The sequence below is a fragment of the Hesperophylax consimilis genome, chromosome 25 (genome assembly GCF_061612785.1).
Source record: "Hesperophylax consimilis isolate HC1 chromosome 25, BYU_Hcon_1.0, whole genome shotgun sequence".
NCBI classification, from domain to species: domain Eukaryota; kingdom Metazoa; phylum Arthropoda; class Insecta; order Trichoptera; family Limnephilidae; genus Hesperophylax; species Hesperophylax consimilis.
In genome coordinates, this window is record NC_142860.1 from 7221921 (window position 1) to 7243843 (window position 21923).

General features: G+C 33.3%; 1 protein-coding gene across 5 annotated transcripts in view; it reads left to right on the top strand.

The window, feature by feature from the left end:
• Positions 1-21923, top strand: part of mino (glycerol-3-phosphate acyltransferase mino) — a 127298-nt gene that overhangs the window by 10217 nt on the left and 95158 nt on the right. Inside the window, exon 1 of one of the 5 annotated variants that reach the window (XM_089646620.1) lies at positions 10821-10976. The exons of 1 other annotated variant lie outside the window; for it this stretch is intronic. In XM_089646620.1, the coding sequence (XP_089502746.1) occupies positions 10957-10976 (20 nt within the window). In that variant the 5' untranslated portion in view covers positions 10821-10956. Of the gene's footprint in view, positions 1-10820; positions 11077-21923 lie in introns of those variants that run through there. 3 more of the 5 variants (XM_089646618.1, XM_089646617.1, XM_089646619.1) reach the window with 3 other exon arrangements.

Genomic DNA, 21923 nt, shown 5'->3' on the forward strand with positions numbered 1-21923 from the left:
GAGCGGTGGTACCCAAACCCACTTACCAAATTGAAATAATATATAAATCCTGTAACAATGTCAAGTTATACAGATAGTCTGTAATTCTGTATACAGGGTGTATCGGCACGTACCCGACAAACTTTAACCAGCTATTCCTTAGCATATTTGGAGTAAAAATGTTATGGGCACTTTGCTGTCCGGTAACATTTTTTTTAATAAAAAAATTATCATTCATATTTTCACCACATGTCACCACTGTTTTATCCTTTGTCACTGTTTGAAAACCAATCTGGCAATATTTTATTCTAGTTTCGTTGAATAATATACGTACGTACCTACTTGGCGCGCTTTTACAATCACAACGAAATGGCATGGCACCATTCGTCTCATTTTTAACTATTATTATTTAGTGTGTATGAAAGAGCGAAGACGCTTTTTGACACACTTGCTAATAACAGCTGTTGAACACGAGAAACAATGCCAATCACAGTGACGGAGTGTGGATTTTTTTAATCATTTTTTGTTTTTAATTGAAACAAAAAATGTTACCGGACAGCAAAGTGCCCATAACATTTTTTACTCCTAATGTGCTAAGGAATAGCTGGTTAAAGTTTGTCGGGTACGTGCCGATACACCCTGTATAACTGTTTATTGATGACTCTAACACAAATTCACGTAACAAACAGTTCGGTATATTAATATATTTTGTAGTATATTATATTTTCTTCTCGATGCATGGGCGGAAGAAGTGTTGATATTGCAACCGGAAACCCTTGCTCGTCTTATATTTCTGCCAAGCTGCTAATTGCACCCTACTTAATGCTGTCCACGTATAAATAAATGGGCATTATAATATTATTATTTATAACTACAATTTAAAGTTATCACGGCCAAAGGTGTTATCAAGTTTAATATATATTTTTTTTTTATGTTTACATTTTTATATTTAGTATAAACCTTTAACTTATTTCTATTACATTATATTACAATACATCTAAAACTTATTCTTTATCGTATTTAGGCATAACCCACGAAAAGCAGAAAGACTTTGGCTTCTTTAACATCTGTCGGTAATTCATTAAAAATTGGATTCGCGACAAATTTGTTTTCGGAAGTCCAAAATCTCCATATTTCGGGAATTGACTCCATATTGGGCACATCACCTCAAAAAATCAAACATGTTAAAATAATGTACGGAGATAAATTAAATAATATAATGTAATTGATTTTATTATTATGTTAAAAATTAGAATAACTCATACACGTCAGCTTAGATGTGATCGTCTTATTTGGTCAATAAATAATCAGTCGGTGCGAATTAAAAATATTTGTACACTTGTAGGTTATTTTAATTGGTTTTACGCCGAGCTGCGCTTTAACATGGATTATAAGAGCAGAATATACCTAGTAAGCTATCGAAAATTAAACACAACGTTTTTGAAGCACGAAATAACTTTAAAGTACTTGTAAATATGAAACAATATTAGTAAAACAGTAACATATAATAAAATACAAACTAGAAAAATACTGTATACAAAACAAATCATTAAAACTACATTACCGACGCTATTTATAATTTGTAGGATTCAACAATGTGCTGGTATAAATTACGCTTAAGGTGAAGCTTAATGCTAAATCACTATTTTGATTAATCCTTTATAACGAATTTTTGTACATTATTAATACCAAAAAAATATGTTTAGATAAATTGAAGATTTTCCTATCGTTTCGCTTGGGTAGTAAACTAATAAAAAAATAAATTACTCAATAAAAAATATAAATGTAAACTACTTAAAAATATGTTTTTTTCAATATAAATGTATGAACGCGTAAAGGAAACAACTTTTAAAAAATACAGTATTATAGCTAAGATTATATGTGACAGTTTCACTTGATTAACTTTTTTGCTTTCTTATAAAATTATTTACAAAATAAATAAAAACCAGTTTTGTGCTTGAAATCGAACGTTTTTAGACTCCTTTTTTCAAGCGATTCTAATGCCTATTACCCAAAAGATAAGGTATACCAAGAATAAATACATTTTTGGCTTGTAGCTTCCTCTTAATTCTCTAAATGGAGTCTGTAAATATATGAATAGTACCCCCAACAAACTTGTTGCCCAGATCATGCATCCTATTGGTTAGTGAATGCGTCTGGCAGTTGGTTGTGAATGTATTGCAGAAGAATGTTACATTTTGTCTTATGTTCCTAGTCGGTACATGGAAGTTAATATTGGCGACGATGGTAGGGCTGTCAATTAAGTTGTTGAGGGTATAAACAATGAATATATTTGATGTGATTTAGTAAAATGAGAAGTTTTCACTTGAACGTGGAATATAAACTGATTAATATTTGGCTTGGCTAGGAGGAAAGTTAGGACTAATCGAGGCATTATTTAAACTGTATTCGTGCACTATACAATACATTATGCATATCGCCCAACAAAATAATTCTATAACATCCACCTATTCATGTAGTAGGTACTTGAGTAAAGGGCGCATTACCTAATTGTTTTTTGGTCTATAGTTGTTCGTACTTGGCTCAATGACACACCACGGGGATAATCGACCGTACATACTCGTATAGTAGGTAATATATACTTTGAAATTTTAAATATTCAAGTTGACCTTCTTTCGTTCCGTCTTCCGAGCTTTTAAGCCGCATTCAGATGAAGGTATTAACACATTCGCGAGCTGATCTCACCCTTGTTGACCTTTCTAATAAGTAATACGTGTAATATAATAACACTAAAAATATATTCCAGACGTGGGAGCATTTCACGGTGTAAAAAGGTTGGGTAAATCCAAATGTTATATTTTTTAACTTAGTTTATTAACCACTGTAGATTGTTTAGAAACAGAGGTTGTGGTGGCATTCCTTGTCCAAATTCAGCTACAGATTGACGGTGGTATAGTCACTAAATAGGAATTACTATTACAAAATAAATCTTTTAACTTACGTTCTATTTGGACGATAATTAAATATTATTACGGTTGAAAAACATTCTAATGCATAATTTTATTCTTTGCGTATCATCAGTGTAAATTATAAATATTAAAATGACTTAAATTTTAATTATTAAAGTGAGTAATTTTTCCCTCTAAACTGGTTAAAACACTCGCAATGTTGTGTTTTAAAAGTTCAGAATTTTTGTCTTATGTTTTTTATCTTTATAATAATTCTTTAATGTATCATTGTCATAGGTTTTTTCAATAATCTATATTCTTCTATATAAATAAAAATGTAAATGTTCGTTTGCTCGAAATCTTATATCTCCGAAAGTTCTTCTCAGATTGCTTTGAAATTTTGACACAACGTTGTATACGAATACGTGTGTGTTTTTATTTCCCATATTATATGTATAGATGTCACCTGTAACAGGTAAAAACATGTTTTTTTTAAACTGCCATCTGTTGGACGTGAAAGAAACGCACTATTGTTTCTTAAAAAAAATGAGTAGTACCTATGTAGTATGAATTCTTAATGAATGAAAAATTTGGACATTATGTCTTATGAAAAGCAGACGAATAACGAAAAAACATTACGTCTTTAACTCCTCTTTGACCGCCTTCAAAGTTAACTATGTCAAGTTATGGGAGATTCAACCGAATTAAAATAAGGCGGTTTTTTCCCATTCTTTGGCAAAATGTGTTTTTTTTTCTCTCATTTTTTTGTTCGTTTGACTTGTCTCCGGGGATTTCTCATAATCTCTCTTAGTCGATAAAACACTTTTACTGTGATAGATTGACAGTGAGCCACGATATCTTATTTGGTAGACGGTTGGAATAATCTGAACACCGACCTTGGGGTTGTCAACTTATTTATTGTCCTAATACTCTCGAAAGCTAACGCCATCTACGGGTAGCCTAATAGACTACTACGACTGTCATCTATGCGCTCGTACATTAATATCAAGGACATCGCAGTTTGTATGTATTGTAATATAATTAAGCAATATAATTTATGTAGTGTGCTCGTTAAACATCTAAAATTTAAAAAAAAATCATTATTCTCATATTTTCAGTACGTAGGTATAATGAATTTATGCCGCCGTTCTTACAATAGTTGGTGGTGTTAATGTCAGTTTTGTTTCATTCCAAGCAGTTGATCGAGCTTAGATTCAATGCCGTGATAATATATATTTTTTTAAATCTGTATTTAATTTCTATAAATCACGGGATGTTTTTCACGGGTCTGCGCTAGTAATGCATAATATTATAGGTTTACGTTGGCGTTTTCACCCAGAGCTAGAACGCGTCAATCACGCAGTGTTGAGTTTGTTTACATTTTAGCCTCGCTTTGTACGCGTGCCCATGGCAGTTTAATGGACAGTGCTTATCTATGACTTTTGACATCATCTCTGCTTATAAGGACGCCCAATGGCAATATGGAATAGGTACTCATCAGTGGCGTGCCACACACCGATCGTTAGTCACCTTATTCTCCTTCTATCGTAGGTTGGCTATCATTAGAGGATTTGAGACATTCATCCTGCAGGCTTTTACAGCCCGGAACAACTCGGCGGTACTGTGACGTCCGTTTCGAAGCCATATTCTCCAGGACTATCACCAGTCTGATAATCTTGCGTTTGTCGTTTTTTGTTATGTTCATTAACCACTCGATCGATTTTTGGCAATACTATGACAAGTTTGCAAAACGTCTTGAGCGATTGCTTGCTATAATGTGCCAAATTTATAGAACTAAAAAAAATATGGGATAAACGTTAAAATGTAGGTGGATTCATTGGCTTTAAACCGTATGTTTCCGTATTCCGCTCGAGTTGCTAATGTTTAAAATTTCACAATCTTCGCGGTAATTATCGCCAGAAACGATCTTCATTCTTAATATGCACAAATTATTTAAAAAGCACTTCGTACCTATTAGTTTTATTAAATTTATCTCCGGAGAAGCAAATTAATGCTTTTTAATAATTTTATTTTTATTCTGTGTTTTCACAATTTAATCATTTAAAGTACATAACACAATAAACATTGTAATTTTTAATATTGTTACAATAATACATAGTAAATACATAAGAACAAAATAATGGAATTTATGTTTTTAATCATTTCTACACCAATGAACAGAACTAGCTCTTGAGTTTGGTGTGATTTCTTTTATGTGATTATTTCGTTTTAATTAATATACGGAAAACTTTTGTTTTTTTTCACGTCATGCTTGCAACATATAAAATAGATTTTTAGTAAAAAAAATTTAAATTAAAAAATAATATTAATAACTAAGAACCCAATAGTCTGAGCATTGCACACCAAACATGTTGGTCATATCTAAACAATAAAAGTGGTTAAAACCAAGCGATATTTTTTATACAACATTTTTTTATTATTTTACAATGGACCGCCCTCCACTGGTGCATATTGATAAATATTTCTAGTTCTCATAACAATAATAATTATTAATTAGCGAAGCGTGGGACCATTAAATATGTGTTATCATTTATGATGTAGCTTTGCGGAATATTTCACATGTAGTTTGTTTATCACCATTTATGAGAGCACCTACCCATACTTCATTTACGAAATAATTAGATACCAGAAATCTGAATATATTTTGTCATTTATGGCGTATTATCATTATATTATTAGTTTCATATGATATGTAGGTAGGTACCTATTATCATTAAAAAAATATATGTGAACGATCCTATTGAGTGTTTTTCGGTATAACTTATTATAAATTTTAGACTTGTTTTCCAATAACAGGTGTTATTTTGAATAGCCCGCTATTTCGGTAGATGTTGCTTTTGAAGCTGTCATTTTTTGACATTTGACAAGTAGAAACTACGCCATTAATAAAAATGGAACGATACACGCTTCAACAACGCATTGAAATTATTACGATTCACTTGAGTGAATCAAATGCAAATCATCTTGAGTGATGAGGCCCATTTCCACCTCGGTGGCTTCGTCAACGAGCAAAATTGTCGCATCTGGGGCTCGGAAAACCCATGAGTTATTGTTGAAAAGCCTCTCTATCCTCAACGTGTGACTGTTTGTTGCGGTTTATGGTCCGGCGGAGTCATTGGACCTTACTTTTTAGAAAACGAGGCTGGAGCAACAGTTACTACAGGAACTACAGTCATATTATTAGTTATTAATTTAACTTCAATAGCGGCGAAGTTTTTTTATTGCTCCACAAAGCTTATAAATAATACTGTGAAGCATCGATTCATTTGATAATAATTAATGCTGGATCTATTTGATCTTTAGTTTCCTGTTATTTCCTTTTGTTATGACTGTTATGGGTTATGAAGTAATGAATCTAATCGTGCAAGATATTCTTCAATCTAAAAACAGGCATTGCAAGTTGCACTCTTAAACAGTGCATTGTAATAATAATTATGTGATTTTTATTTATTTTAGTATCTACTACTTATGTACCCACTTCTACTGTTTAATTCAATAACAAATAATGTGTTTCTTTAAATGTCGGTACTAGTTATTTATTGGAAACGAACACTAGAATTTATTCATGGTTTGCAAAGTTTTACAGGTACAAAAACTTTGTTATTCTGGCTTTGTCAAATCATATTTTAGTTTGCATTTTAAGTAGAGGTGAGGCGTATTTATCGTACCCAGTAAAAGTACCGGGTATTTTCATGCGATACTTTGTACTTGTGACAAATCTCCAAAATACCTGGTTCCAAAATACTCTCAAGTGTTTTATACCGGGACTAAATATTTTTAATAGGTACTTTTACCAGGTATTTTTGAGGGGATTTTAAATAAGTATTTTTGATGGGCATTCCGTATTTTTGACGGGTACTTTTTAAGACGATTTTTTGTGATCGGAAAAATGTTGTTAAAAAAAGGGAATTCCGTAGCCACCCCCATGGATTTCGAAAAAAAATATTGGGGATCCACACATTAGAGGAATTATGTTTCACAGAAATTCTCTAACAACCCCCCCCCCCATAGATTTTGAATAATTAATGTGGGAATCAAGTTTACGTAGAAAATTTATGGGGAATATGTGGGCAGAATTTATGTGAGTGTAGTTTAGAAATTACTCAGATCACCCAATATCAATCCTCAGGTCGGTATTAAATACTTTTGAGGATTTTGTCACCGGTATTTTTTACCAGGTATTTCTTTGCACCTGTACTCATTGTACCCAGTAACGAAAGTACTCATAGGACCCATCTCTATTTTAAGGGGCTGATGCTATGCGAGCGTAATTTTGCGGGTTGTGAATCGCGTTTTTTGAGTCGCGTAATTTATGCTGCTCTCGGTTTCATATACATGTAAGAGGGGTGGGTAGGAATCTGGGGGTCAGTGAGCCCAGGAGTGATGGGCGTATGAATCCATCCCTCCCACTGCGGTGCAAGGAGATGTTCTGAGAGAGTTCTGCTGGAGAGGTCAAAAGGTCTCCCTCAACCGATCTGGCCTGCCATGCAGTTGGTGGATAGACGCATCCGCCACCAAGACCCGGACAAGCCTCACCATATGAATCCGGGCACTCCTGCTCGTCAGTCACCAAACGCAGCGAACCACTTTGGATGACCTATGGCTAAGGTGTTGGTTATACAATAAATGGTTCCCGGGGCGCAGGTACCCACACACCCCTCCCTAATTGAGATGACTTCTTTTGATGTTGAATTATCTTGTAACTTAGCAACATACGTAAAAATCTACTTTGTTATATTTCTTGCTCTAAAGTTGAGGCCAATATCTGCCATATGAACTTGGTTTTTGGCATTGGTTTTTACTTCCACTTGCTATATTTACCACCTGGCAATATGCCCACATTTTTTCTACATTGTAATGTAATGTATTTAATATAAAACTTTTTAAATAAATTAATAATTAAACACTGAAGAAAATAATACTAATAAATATAAACGAAACATGAAACAGAACAAGATGCAGAAAAATAAAAAATAACGGTCTCAACTGGGAATCGAATCCAGGATTTGTCTTACCGGGACAATGTCTGTAACCACTCGACCACTGGAACCTAATTATTATAGTCATTATTGTCGTTCTAATATTTTAAATTTATAATTAAAAAGACCAATGGAAGATCTACAGTCTCTCGTGTCTAGGATGAACGACGTATGTTTGAAGAATGTTGCCAACTTACTATAAACCTACTGCCCAATGCTTCTTTTGTTGACATTTTTGTTTTATTTTTCGTACATTTTTTTACTAAAATTTAGTTTATTTTTGTCAACCGGTCTCGACACAACCGTGTCATTAACTTTTCTTTTTTGGGTTTAAATTTAATGTTATTATTATATTAAGTTTACATATATGTATTTTTTACAATGATGTAATTGTAAAGCTGCATATCTTGATACAGGAATGCCCTAGTGAGATGTGCAGAGTATGTTTTTTATGTTAAAAACTGTTTTTTGAATAAATAAATAAATGAGTTAATGATGAATGTAAGTAAGTCTAAAGTAATGGTGTTTGAAAGAGAGAGTACAAAAACAGTGTGCAATATAGTTGTGAATGAGGAATACTTGGAGCAGGTGGATGAGTTTGTGTATTTAGGAAGTATGTTTAAGAGAGATGGGAAGGCTGACAGAGATATTGTAAGGGTAAATGCAGGTAATTCCATTAATGGAGGACTAACAAAAAATTGTCCAAAGAAGCGAAGCTAGCAGTCCACAATGGAGCGGTGGTACCTACCCTGATGTACGGAAGTGAGGCATGGAACTGGCAGAGAAAGGATGAAAGTAGACTGAATGCTGTAGAAATGAGATCCCTGAGGCATATGTGTGGTAAAACCATGTATGATCGTGTGAGAAATGTGGAGAATCGCAAAGAGTGTAAGGCTGGTGTAAGCGTAATGAGTAAGATCAAGAAAGGGACGCTTAGATGCTCTGGGCATGTAAAGCGAATGAGCGATGAAAGGAGTGAAAGAGAATATACAATGCAAATGTGAATGGTAGCAGAAGTCGGGGACGCCCGACGAAGACATGGCACGACCAAGTGAAACAGATACTTGAGTCGGGCCATGTCAAGAGTCAGAATAATATAAGAGTATGTATAGCTATACCCTTTGTACTCTGTTTTTTTGTGCAATAAATATTTTTTAATTTGAATTTGTATGAGACGATGTGTGAATGTGAATGAGGCAAGGAGTGTGTACCAAGACCGAATTGTTTGGCGGTCCGTCCTCTGCCTACCCCTGCGGGGAAACGGCGTGATGGTTAGTTAGTTAGTTTAGAATTAACAATATTATCTTCAATAATATTATCTACAACTAATTTTTCCCATATTTTTGGCAGCTATCTTTTTGAACGATTACAAAATTCTAATTGATTGGATTGTATCCTAGAAAGTGTTTCAGATAAACATATCCGATTTTTATTTATATGGGATACCTATTGACTTTTTCTAAAACTCTAAATATTCTATTTTTAATAATTAAACTTCCAACTGAGTAATGTTCGTATAACCAAAACATAAACGGCCTCACCAATAGCTACAGTTGAGCGTCCTGCTCTATGGTTATCAGCTCCGATTGAACCTCAACAGTTCAACACTCAACTTGTGAATTATCTATCGCTTATCTATGTCTAACTGCATCAGTGGCGCAGCTACCGCCCGGGCAACCGCTGTGGGCTCTTCTAGGGGCCCAATCCCAATGTATAAAGTATCCTTTTCCGCCCTGGCAAATTTTCTTTTTACATTTTGTATTTACTATACTTAGGACTAATCTTTGGATTCTTATGGGATGTGGGACATTATAAAATAAATTACCCCCTCTTTTAGAAAACATCTCGATCTTGCACAATTGTTTGCTCCAGGGCTGTGTTATACCTTTAATATGTTTTGTCCCGAATTCACTATCGTATCAAGGAGATGCTGGTGAGTCCGGTTGTAGAGAACAGGTAGGCAGACGCATCCGCCACTAAACCTGGACCAGCCTCGCCCCATGAATAAAAACTTCCCTGTTCTAAGTCGCAAAACGTAGCGACTAGCGATCTACTTTTCAACTGTTCCCATCCGTGAGGACGAGCCAGTGATACGATGGTAACCCCAAATGGGGTATATTGTGATGCTGAAGGTAGTGGAGAGGGGAAAGATCTGGTTACCAAAGACGGCTAGTGCCATTTCAATTATCGTAGGATTTTGATAATTCTTGAAGAAATTTTTCACTTTTTTTTTTTTTTTTTAAATAAATTTAAAATAAATCAAATTTAATAATGTTATAATAATTATTAAGTTCTGCAAGTATTTCTGTTATTTTTACAGTTTTTAATGTGACAGCTGTTTCGGCTTTTGAGGCCATTATCAAACTGTGGATATGTCCACACGGCGACGACTTATTTATATGATTTTATTTATCCCCAACAGAAATACTTGCAGAAATTAATAATTATTATAACATTATTAAATTTGATTTATTTTAAATTTATTTAAAAAATTAAATGGAGTTCTACGAATTAAACACCAAAACAATAAATAAATTTTGCACACTTGACCTTCAAAATAAGATGAAAATTCCTATTAAAAACTCTGAGAAAAGCCCGGGAAACTCCGGTGACTTCATCTAGTACAGTATAATACCTTCCTTTCTTTGAAGTTTGAATCAATCATCATCATCAATCTCGGAATAAAACTGTAGACTTGTATAAAAAAGAATGTCGCGCCGCGCGACTTCTTTATGCAAACAGAAAGAAATGTAGATTGACTTTCCTTCCGTTCCGATCATAAACAGTTTTTCCCGAGGGGCAGAATATTTAGCCCTAAACCACTGCTTACCATTACTCGGTAATCTCACCTCTTGCGCACAACCGCTGTTAACAGTAATGTATGTAGTAGTTAGTCCACTCTCTGATAGCACAGTACAGCAGTAACACAGTGACAGTACGTCAGGACTATCAACTGTCACATCGCGCGACGGTCACCGGTCACTGCTTCGGTCACTAGTCAGCTGCTGAACTCGGCAGACTTCGCTCCTTCGACGCGGTGTGTTTTACAACAAGTGCTATATTGCGACATGTCAAGTGACACAGAAAAGTGCGCGGAAATATTTTTTTACAATTGATTTTTTTATGTAAATTTAAATGTGAGAGTTAAAATGTGCATAAAATAAATTTATAGATATTTGATTATCAACGTGAGAATCTATTTAATATACATGGTGTCCGGAAACTCGTAGTACAAGCCGGAAACTGGAGAATGTATACCACACGGGGAACCCAAATAAACATAAAGTTTTTGATTTGAGCATTTTTATAAAAAACAAAAAAATATATTTTTCGGCTATTTCAGGGTTCAAATTTTTTCGTCATTATTTGTTTTACTTTTAAATTTTTAAATAGTTTTAATTAGTTGGGTACTTTGATCTTCAGTAATAATTTATAAGAATTTGATCAAAAAAAAAAATCAACTTCTGACTCGATTTACTCGAAAACGAAAGCTCAAATCAAAAAAAATTATTCTACAAAATCGACTCCAAATGTGATGTAGATTCACCAGTTTCCCGCTTGTACTACGAGTTTCCGGACACCATGTATATGTAAACAAACAATATAAAACTATGTTTTATGACGCAAAACACTTAAAAATCAATTTTATTACTTGATCGTATGACCGATTAGTTACTTTTTTATACTAGCTGAAGTTTCCGGCGTTGACCGAGCTTCGGACAGAGTTTCTTAAAATCAGATGTCGACAGTAGTTTTCCTTTTATAGTTTTGTCCGTCTTTTCAAGAAAGGCATACAAATATAATACTGGATTGAATCACCGATACAATATTGTATTTGTATGCCTTTCTTGAAAGAATTGAGTTTTTATTTGGACGAAACAATTTTTCATATTCATATACCGTATGTACAGACGCGAACAAACAATTTATATTAATATTTTTAAGGCGATGCACTACGTCGTGTAATATTTTAAATTGAGCCGCTATCAATAACAACCCTTACGTAGATTGCGATAAGGTTTAAATTCCCGCTTAACACCATCCGCCTGTTTTGATTTATGCAAGAAAAAAACATGGCCAAAACGTGTCTTTTATTTTATTTTGTGGATGTTCAGGCATAAAAATTTAATTTTTTTAAGATCATTTTATAAATAACGTAATTTGCCACATTACACAATGAAATCATAACCGAAAATGGGTTCGTAAGTATGAGATTTTGAACTTTAAGGCAGTTTTCATATGCCTTTTACATTATTTTTTTCTGGGCTTATAAAAAGACTTATCTAAAAAATACTCGATTATTTCAAAGGCCAGGATGTATTCTACTCGCAGTATTTAATTAAAGCATCTGAAACATTTCTAGGCTACCAAATTTTCAAACCAAAAACACGTGATTTTGCATTACTACGCATGGCATCGCCTTAACTTGCAAAAGTATTTTTCCTAAAATAATTAAATTAGCGCCATCTATGAATCAGTGGTTTATGAATAATTTTAAGTTTGCCAGGGTTGGGTACCGATCGCTTCGATATTTACTAAAGATATCGCCTAACTATAACGCTGCACATTGATGAAGAAGCTATACCTTTCGAACGGTGAGAAAACATCATGAAAGTTGCACAGTTTTTCTCTCTGGGATTTATAAAGCAACGAAATATGTTTGTAACTCGTATCGTCATTTCCGCCACGAGCTTCGCGAATATCCATTAATTTTCAAATAATAAGATAACACACAATATCGCCTGTTCGTTATTTTTAATTTCAAATCTCGGGCGAAGCCGGCTTGAAATGCTGTAAAGTTTAGTAACTTTTTTTTGTAGTAAATTTTTTAGAATTTTTTTAAAAATAATTTTTTCAACATCGCAACGTACTGACAATGTCAATGAACCAAGGATTGTGTGCCAATGCAGCGCTCTATCATCCTCTCTGCCAACCTTTCAGGGGAGCGGTGTGTGGTTAATTAGTACGTTCATTTAAACTAGGATTTATGCATCGAGTACGATATCTAGAATTAGTTATTCTAATAAAATATTCATATTGCGTATATGAGGGCGCAAACAAATAATTTGTCTTAATACTGTAAAGCAATACCTTGCAAAAGCGTATTTAAACAAAATTAATTAATTAACGCCATCTGTGAACACGTAGAATACAACGAGCGTTGCGTTTAACCTTAAGTACAACAGTGTATGTATGTGATATTATGTTTTGTGTGCTATCATTAATAATGTTTGTGTTCATAAACAATGATTATTTATCGATTCGAACTCTCCAATTCCACGATGGGTACAAATTTAAATAAATATTAACAGTATAATTTTATTGCAATAATTGAAAACCGTTTCAATTATTGTATTTTTATCTTTGTGGGGAATGGTGTGTTTTTTTTAAATTATTCAGATTTACTTAATTTAAAAAATTCATTACGTAAAAATATATTTTTTTATTTTCCATAATCATTGTTTTGATTTCATCATTTTACATCACTTTCTCTCGGCTCCGGACTATGAATTCCGAAGTCGCTGGTGAAAATCCGTAGTGGGCAAGTAAATTTTATGAGATTAACTGCAAGCAACCTTTCAATTCGTCATTGTGTTCAATCACAAGGGCGATACTAAGAGTATCGTCCACTCTGGAAAGTCCATATAAATTATTATCTAATTCTTAATTGCGAAACAACACAAATTCATTTATTCAATAAATGCATATAAATTAAGTCATTGAAGATAATTTATACGCACTTTCCAGAGTGGACAATACTCTTAGTATCGCGCTGGTGAATGAACACAATTCCGAATTGAAAGGTTGCTTGAAATGGTTTTAGCCGTGTTTGGTGACCACATCTGAATAGCCTAGTACTTCCCCATCTTGCTCTTTCCCACTACCTTCAGCCCCGCAATATGCCATAGTCTCACCGGCTCCAGAATTTCGGACACAAAATTTTCTCTGAATATTTTCTTATTTCAAAGAAAAAATTCACCAGTAATTTATTTTCCCATCCTGGGATACGGCTCTAATACAAATTTCGCATATTGTACGAAATGGGGTAAAGCAGCGTAAATACACATTAAAACATTTGTAAAAAAATAATTTGTGACAAATATATTTGAGGTGATTTGACATTTAACTTTTTTGTAGTGCATCTTTTATGAGATACTCAACACTTAATAACTTAATACAAGGAAATGGCTAGTTAAAAAAACTTGTTTATTGCATACTATTTACAATCTATTGAATAATTTAGATGGATGCAAATACGATGATTGTCTGATTAAAAGTCTGTAAGTCCATCCTTGGCCCAGTTTACACAGGTCCATGTTTTAAGGATGTTGAAATTTTATTTTATTTTATTTATTAGCTTTATAAACAGTCTTTATACATGCATATATAACAGTGATCAGAGTAGTTATGTCATTGACCAATAAAATAACTACAAAACCAACCATAACAGAAAAATACATAACAACATACCTAATACAAACAATTCTGATAAAGTACATCAATTATCAAAAATGTATTAATCAATTGAAATATTTAAAAAAAAATCAATGAAATATTAAGTTTTTTGGTGAAATAAGATGCAGTATCACTTTTTTACGGATGCTGTGAATTTAGCGGTTTAGGTTCGTGTTAAACACATCGATGTTTGGGCATAATCTATTAAATGTGCTACAGCTTCTTCTTATAAATACATTTTCAAGGTAATTTGTATTGCTTTTAGGAATATAAAACGTATCCAGAGATCGAGTAACTCTTTTTGGACATTTGAAATGAATATTTTGTAGTAAGTATGGGCTATCAATATGGTTATGAAGTATCTTATAGAGCAGTGCTCCGCAACCGGTGTGCCGTGGCACACTGGTGTGCCGTGAGCCGGTCACAGGTGTGCCGCGGTCAAATTCAATGTATTTGACATTTTACAATATTTCATTATGTATTTAATACACAATGACAAAATATTTTTCATAATATTGTCTATTTTTCATTGTCTGCAGATACTGTTAAAAGACGTATTCACAATATATTAGAAACACTGATTAGAAAACTGCTATTGGCTGAAAAATTTGCGCTTCAGATCAACGAAACAACCGATATTAAAAATAAAGCACAGTTGATAGCTATTGTACTTTTCGTTGACGAGGATTTTATTAAAGAACATTATTTATTTTGTAAGGAGGTTCCAGAGCGAACTACCGGTGAAGAATTTTTTCAAGTAACCGATGATTTCTTCAAAATATATAATATTAAATGGAGCAATTCCATTGCCGTTTGCACGGATGGCGCTGGGGCAATGACGGGTAGTAAAAAGGGTTTTGTCTTTTATGTAAAACAAAAAAAATCCAGCGTTACAATTTACACACTGCTGCATACATCGAGAAGTATTGATGGTCAAAAATTTACCTGAGGAACTTTTGAACACGATGAGCTTCGTTATGAGGTGTGTGAGTTTCGATTAAATCAAAATATGCCCAAACTATATCAGTACCTCGATGATAATTACTGGATAGCCAAACTTGCATACATGGCTGATATATTCGAGCATTTGAATAAATTTAATAACGAACTTCGGCAGAAAGTGTTTCAAAAAGGATGTTTGGAAATGTACCAAAGGATCAACCATAGTACAATTAAAAACAAACAATTAACTGTGGATCTGGCTCAACAACATTTAAGTATGCTTCAGCAGAAATTTGGTCGATATTTTTATTCCATTAATACGGAACAATACGATTGGATTCGAAATCCTTTTGCAACCAATGCAATAAATTCTACGGAAGCAATGCTTCTGCAAATTCGAGTGGAATTTACAGATTTAAATAATGACATGACATTAAAACTTCACTTCTCCGAAGATCAATTAGATGTTTTCCGGATTTACGTTAAAAAAGAATATCCTCACATTTCCATCAAAGCATTCTTAACACTACTTCCATTTTCAACGACATATTTATGTGAGCAAAGTTTTTCAACGCTTGTATTAATTAAAAATGATAAGCGGTCATGCTTAAAAGGTCTTGACCAAGAATTTCGGGTTGCGCTGTCAAAAATCGAGCCGAATATAAAACTTTTTTGTTCATTGAAACAAGCGCAGGTTAATTTAACAATTAATCGCTCATTAATTTATTATTATTTTATAATAATTATTAAGATTGCGTAAAAATAAATATGTTATAGTTATATGTATGTATGTATAGTTTTCATAAAAAAAAGAAATTATTGTAAAATTTGTGTATCAATTTTATATGTATATATTTTAGCTTTTGGTGTGCCGCGTAATTCTAGGAAGAAATTTGGTGTGTCGTAGGTGAGAAAAGGTTGCGGAGCACTGTTATAGAGCATCAATAGGTCTCTGATATCACGGCGTTGTTCAAGAGATTTAAGGTTTATAGGGACATAGTATTCATCATTTCGCACGCGATAAGAGACATATTTGATAAACTTTTTCTGAACTCTTTCTAGATGTGCTTTATAAGTAGAACAATGAGGGTTCCACACTGTTGAAGCGTACTCCAGGTGGCTTCTGACGTAAGATATGTAAAGAATATTAAAAGTTTGTGGATTTTTGAAAACTGAACTTACTCTAAGGACGGGTTGTTTCGGAGAATTTGAACAATTCATCAAATTTCAACCTTCATTTTCGGGTTCTGTGAAAGACTTATTCAAGTTCTGTTTTTATATCATTGTAGGCTAGTTGCTTGACAAAACTGAAATAAAAACAGAACTTGAAAAAATCTTTCACAGAACTTGAAAATGAACGTTGAAATTTGATGAATTGTTCAGATTCTCCGAAACAACCCGTCCTAAGTATAAATCCCAACATTTTCAAAGCCTTCGACGAAATACCAGATCTGAAGATTATAGTCAAGAAGTTGAGTCAGTAGTAAGTAGTAACTAGTGACCCCAAGGGAAAAGTGACCCCAACGCAACTTCGCGTGTACGAAACATTAACACATATTCGCTATGATATCAGCCAGATATTCATGTGGTATGATTGATTCGTTTGAACGAATGTGTGAATTAATAATCGAATATTTTAATTGAATACTCTTTCGAATACGTAACAAAACTTATCTCTAGGCAAAATCATAAAAACGTTTTGTAATTTGCATAGCTTTTTGTCTGGAATGTAAGTAACTAAATGTTTTCAGCGCGCCACATCATTAGCTATGGCGCTTTAAAATATCCAGTTGGCTGTCTAAAATTATTACAAAATTATAGGTTTCGTTTATATTAATTGTTCCATAAGTCAAAAAATCAACCCTTAAAAAAAACAGTTTTTTTTTTACTATAATACATCTATTTTAAAATGTATTTTAAAACTTGGTTTGAATAAGGATTGTACCTTCCTACAAAGCAACAGACAACTCGACCGATCGGGTGGGACCGACATTTATTTCGTATATTTACTGTCATCCGATTTCACCATGTCACCAAAATGCATTGTCATCGACAACGAGTCTATTTGCCGAGTTTCAGCTCGATTGGATGTCGGCAAGTGGATTCATTTCCGCTTTCAAGATTTGTATTTATTTACTAGCTGTTCCCCGCCACGCGTTGCTGTGGGTCAGTCTGTCTGTGCAGATAGATCTATAAATAGCGCGTGTTGCTTTTACGTCCAACATATGGCGCTGTTTAAAAAAAACATTTTTAACATTGAACATTTAATTTTTTATTTATGTATATAGATTACCGAAAAAAAAGTAAAATTCATAAAGATGTTTTAAAAAAGTGTTAGTACCTTTACTGAAAGACAAAATTACATTTTCCGCGCTTTTTAATGATGTACAAAGAAATAGTAAACACTTATTTAAAATTGGACGGCACCGGGTAGTGAAACAACGTAACTTGTAATTTAAATAAATAACCCATTAACTTTGAAGAACTTCTTAGTATTTTACTTTCAAATTGTGCTGTGAATTATTAAGCTTTGCAATCTTAAATCTCTTTATAATAATAGCTACACGATAATAATTAATTATAAGTGTAATTAATTAAATATATTTTTTAAACAAAGCCTAATTTCGTCTTGCTGATTGTCGGTAGATGTCACTACAATCGATTTCTAATAATTTTAAACAATACAATAATATTTGACGAACTGTTAACTGTTTGTTCAACGATTTATTTCAGTGCTTATTGTACAATATTATCCGTTTCCAAGAAGAACCTTAAGCAAAACAAAAATTAGGAGGAATTCAAATTTAGTTAGGTTATTCGTAACGTGGTCATATTAGTATTATTATTTGTAAAAAAAACCAAAAGAATAGTACAGGTAATAGGTAAACAGGTTATGGATTCTTATGGAAGGTGATGGGAAAAACGAGTATTTTTTAAATGTATAAAAACATGTATCTTGTTAAAATCTTTTAGCGGTATTAAAAAATAAAAATATTTTTTTAATACCTCACAAGAGTTCCAACTGCTCCCAACTGTCTGCAGCCAGCGAGACTGGCATCCCCAATTGGGGTATATTGAGACTAGAGGTGTTGGGGAAGAGTAGCAGATGAGGGAGGGAAGGTTGGGAACCTACCTGGCGTTGACATAAATTCACAAAGTTTCTAAGTAGGTATATACTTATACCCTTTTTATGAATATTATGAAAGACATATAAATTCCTTTGGTTCGTTTACCGGCTATACATGCAGTGCAGTAGGTGAATATTATTACGTTAGCATAATATAATGCACCTTTGCGTTGACCCATAACAACGCCGGTAACCTATAAAATATTGCAGCGCGTATAAATTACCTACCGCTGGCTACTTTGCATTTTCAAAAGAAAGTAATTGTTTTTTTTTTTAGAATGATTGCAAGCAAATAAAGAAAAAAATCCCCATCATATTTTTATAAAATAAACCTCCGGGGTCTTTTGTAGCCAATTAGCAACGTCAATGTCGCTCGTTGCCAGGACAATAATTACGATGCTTTTTAGAGGCTGTGACTGACAAGAAGTATACAAATTCATCTATTTTCTTTATCACTATAATGCATTCTGTTTTATGAAAATTATCTATGATCGATGTTTCACGTATTCATTAAAAAAATGACTTACTTGAGAACAGATTTGTGATTGTAATATTTTTATTTAGGATATCTGCTCAAGTTTCTTCCAGTGGCGTTGATCAAAATACGTGGGGGTTCAGCAGAGTACAAAATTAAGTCTACAATAAATAAAATAAAATACCCATTTTTAAAGAAGCTCTATTCTCCGCACCCTTGTTGCGAAAACTTCTAAGACCAGTTTGTCGAAATATGGCCACTGAACAAATGTATCATTTTCTGGATTTCTTACTTTTTTTCCAAAATCCCTTTTTCCCTTCAAAATTCAAAACCCCTTCTTTCTAATAACTCACAATGACAATCTTGTATCGAAGAAAACTGTATATCGGAACGTTGGCTGAAAAAGGGTAGATGTTAATTTGAAGACACAACCTCGACAACAATATCACATAATACGCGTTCCCGTTGAACATGCTACTGAGCAAACAGTTAGTGGTTGTAAAAGTTTGTGTGCCGTCCGCGATTTGGTAATATTGGGAAAGAATTGTCTTTCGACTTCTACTACACTAGTCGTTCGACTGATCACAGAGTATGCAAACAAAGTAGTAAAATTCTGGATCGCAATCGAAAACGAACTGCTACGAACGTAGGCACAGACATCAAATATAATCCTACGTTGCTATGCTATAACTAAGTCGGTAGTTTTAGTATTTATTATTCAATAAATGTATTTGTACACCGCCCTTGAGGCGATTTTTCACGAAAACGGTGCTATATAAATTAGCCAAATATTATTATTAGGTATACATACGCGAGCCGAACTGCCGAACTGAACCTCAACTTATGGGAAAGGAAAGAAGCAACCGAAAATGGCGCGAAACGCCGCACTGTGTTTCGTTTCATATAGCTAGACGGAAAAAAGTCAATTTGGAATTCTTGAAAAATGACGTCATGGGGGTATTAACAGGTAGTTAGTGTGACAAATGCTTTTTTAATTGGGGTAATTAATGCACGGGTTAACTCATACCAAAGCCCCAAAGTTAGGTAAATTAATTAATGAATTATCAGTTGCTTTTATTCGCATCTTGTCGCGCGATCTGTAAGGTTGTTTATGTGCTTAAAATAATGTGTTTTGGTTCTAAAAAAAAATGGAAACTACTTTGAAAGGTATGTAGTATGTTATTATTGTAAAATTTTAATATAAAACATTAGGGTTATTTAAAAAATTAATGTTTAACTTGTGTATTTTTTTGTGGTTTAAAAATATTCAATTTCTAACTTCTCGAGAATTTTTTTCGGATAAAGTATCAATAAGGTTCCGTGATTTTTTTTTTGTAGATTGAACAATTAATTTTCTATTCAAATCAGTTTCGATATTTTTGCTCATTAATGCTCACCAATCATAATTTGTCATTTCACAGGCACCACATACCAGATTTCCAGGCAGGAATTGTTCGGGACGCGGAGAAGTTTACCCAAGAAAGCAAGGTTTCAGGGAATATATAATCATATTTTAAGTAAATTTGAACGTCAAAATCTCAGTGCAAGCAGTGAAAAAAATTTGAAAAGCCAAGTACAGTTAATATCTTTGAATATAACCAAAAAGTGGCTCGCAGCTTCTCGGATTTGATAAATTTTAGAATTAACATTGAAGATGTAGATTTGAATGTAAAATTTAAAATGTTATTAACTATGGTAGATGGCAAAATTTGCAATGTAATGACTGTAAGTCGACTATGTCGTGTTATATTTGTGGTGCCAAACCCAGTGAAATGAATACTAGGGTTATCAATAGAGTTCCACGACAAGAATTTTATTCCTTCGGCTTATCTACATTGCATGCCTGGATAAAAACTTTTGAATGTTTTTTGCATATCGCTTACCGAATACAACTCTGGCAAGTCAGAGGGGATGCAAATAAACTAATTTTAAGTACTAGAAAAAAAGAATTACAGGAACGGTTTTAAAGTGAAATGAGATTAATTGTAGATAAGCCAAAACCTGGGTTTGGCAACACAAACACTGGTTTTTTCGAGAGCACGAAAAGAGAGCCGAGATAACGGGTGTAGATGCGGGGCTCATCAAGAGGTTTTGCATAATTTTGAGAACAATAGCTTCTGGGTAAAGCATTAACATCAAACATTTTGAATAGTATGTGCATGACACTAAGGAGTTATATCTTAACCTATATGATTAGTATACCATGCCACCAACTGTTCATAAACTATTATACCATTCATTTGATGCGATTAGTTCGTGCATTGTACCTACTGGGCAGCTGTCAGAAGAGGCGCAAGAGGCGCGGAATAAAGACTGTAAAAGATTTAGGCAATTGCACACCAGAAAAATCGACCGAACATCAACAAACAGAGATATGTTAACCATGCTTAATTACATCAGATCCAATAATAAATAGTTTTAGAGAGGTTCCAAGAAAAAAATCGAGCTCACTTCCCTCTGAAGTGTTAAATTTACTTGTTCCACCCAATTCCGAGTCAAGAACACAATGTTTGCGATCTGATGACTCCTCTGAACAATATTCTGATGACTCCTCTGAACATTATTCTGATGATTCCTCTGAACATACCTCAGATAGCATCTAGTTTCAATAAGCATTATGTTTAAGCACTTTCTCACAAATCTATTGGTTCTGTACTCTGTCTTAAAAAAATTAAAGATGTTTATGTGCAGTTAACTTCTCTCGCCGCAAATGACTCAAATAGCACTTTATTAGATAAGTAATATTTTTTGTTTCGTTTCTGTTCTTGCATAACTTTTGATATTATTATTTTATTTTCTGACTGTACTTTCTGCAACTAATGCTTGTTTTTATTAAGTTCTGTTGCTAAATATGACTAAAATTGTTTTCCTAGATTAGTAATAATGATTGTTTTGGCTATTTTTTAGCTATTTTTTATCATTTATTTATACTTTCGCAATTGTTTCGTGATTTGTATTATATTTTTGACTGTGCTTTTACATTTTTATTTTTCTCAAACTAGACATATTCTTAACTTTTTAAATTTGTTTTCTTT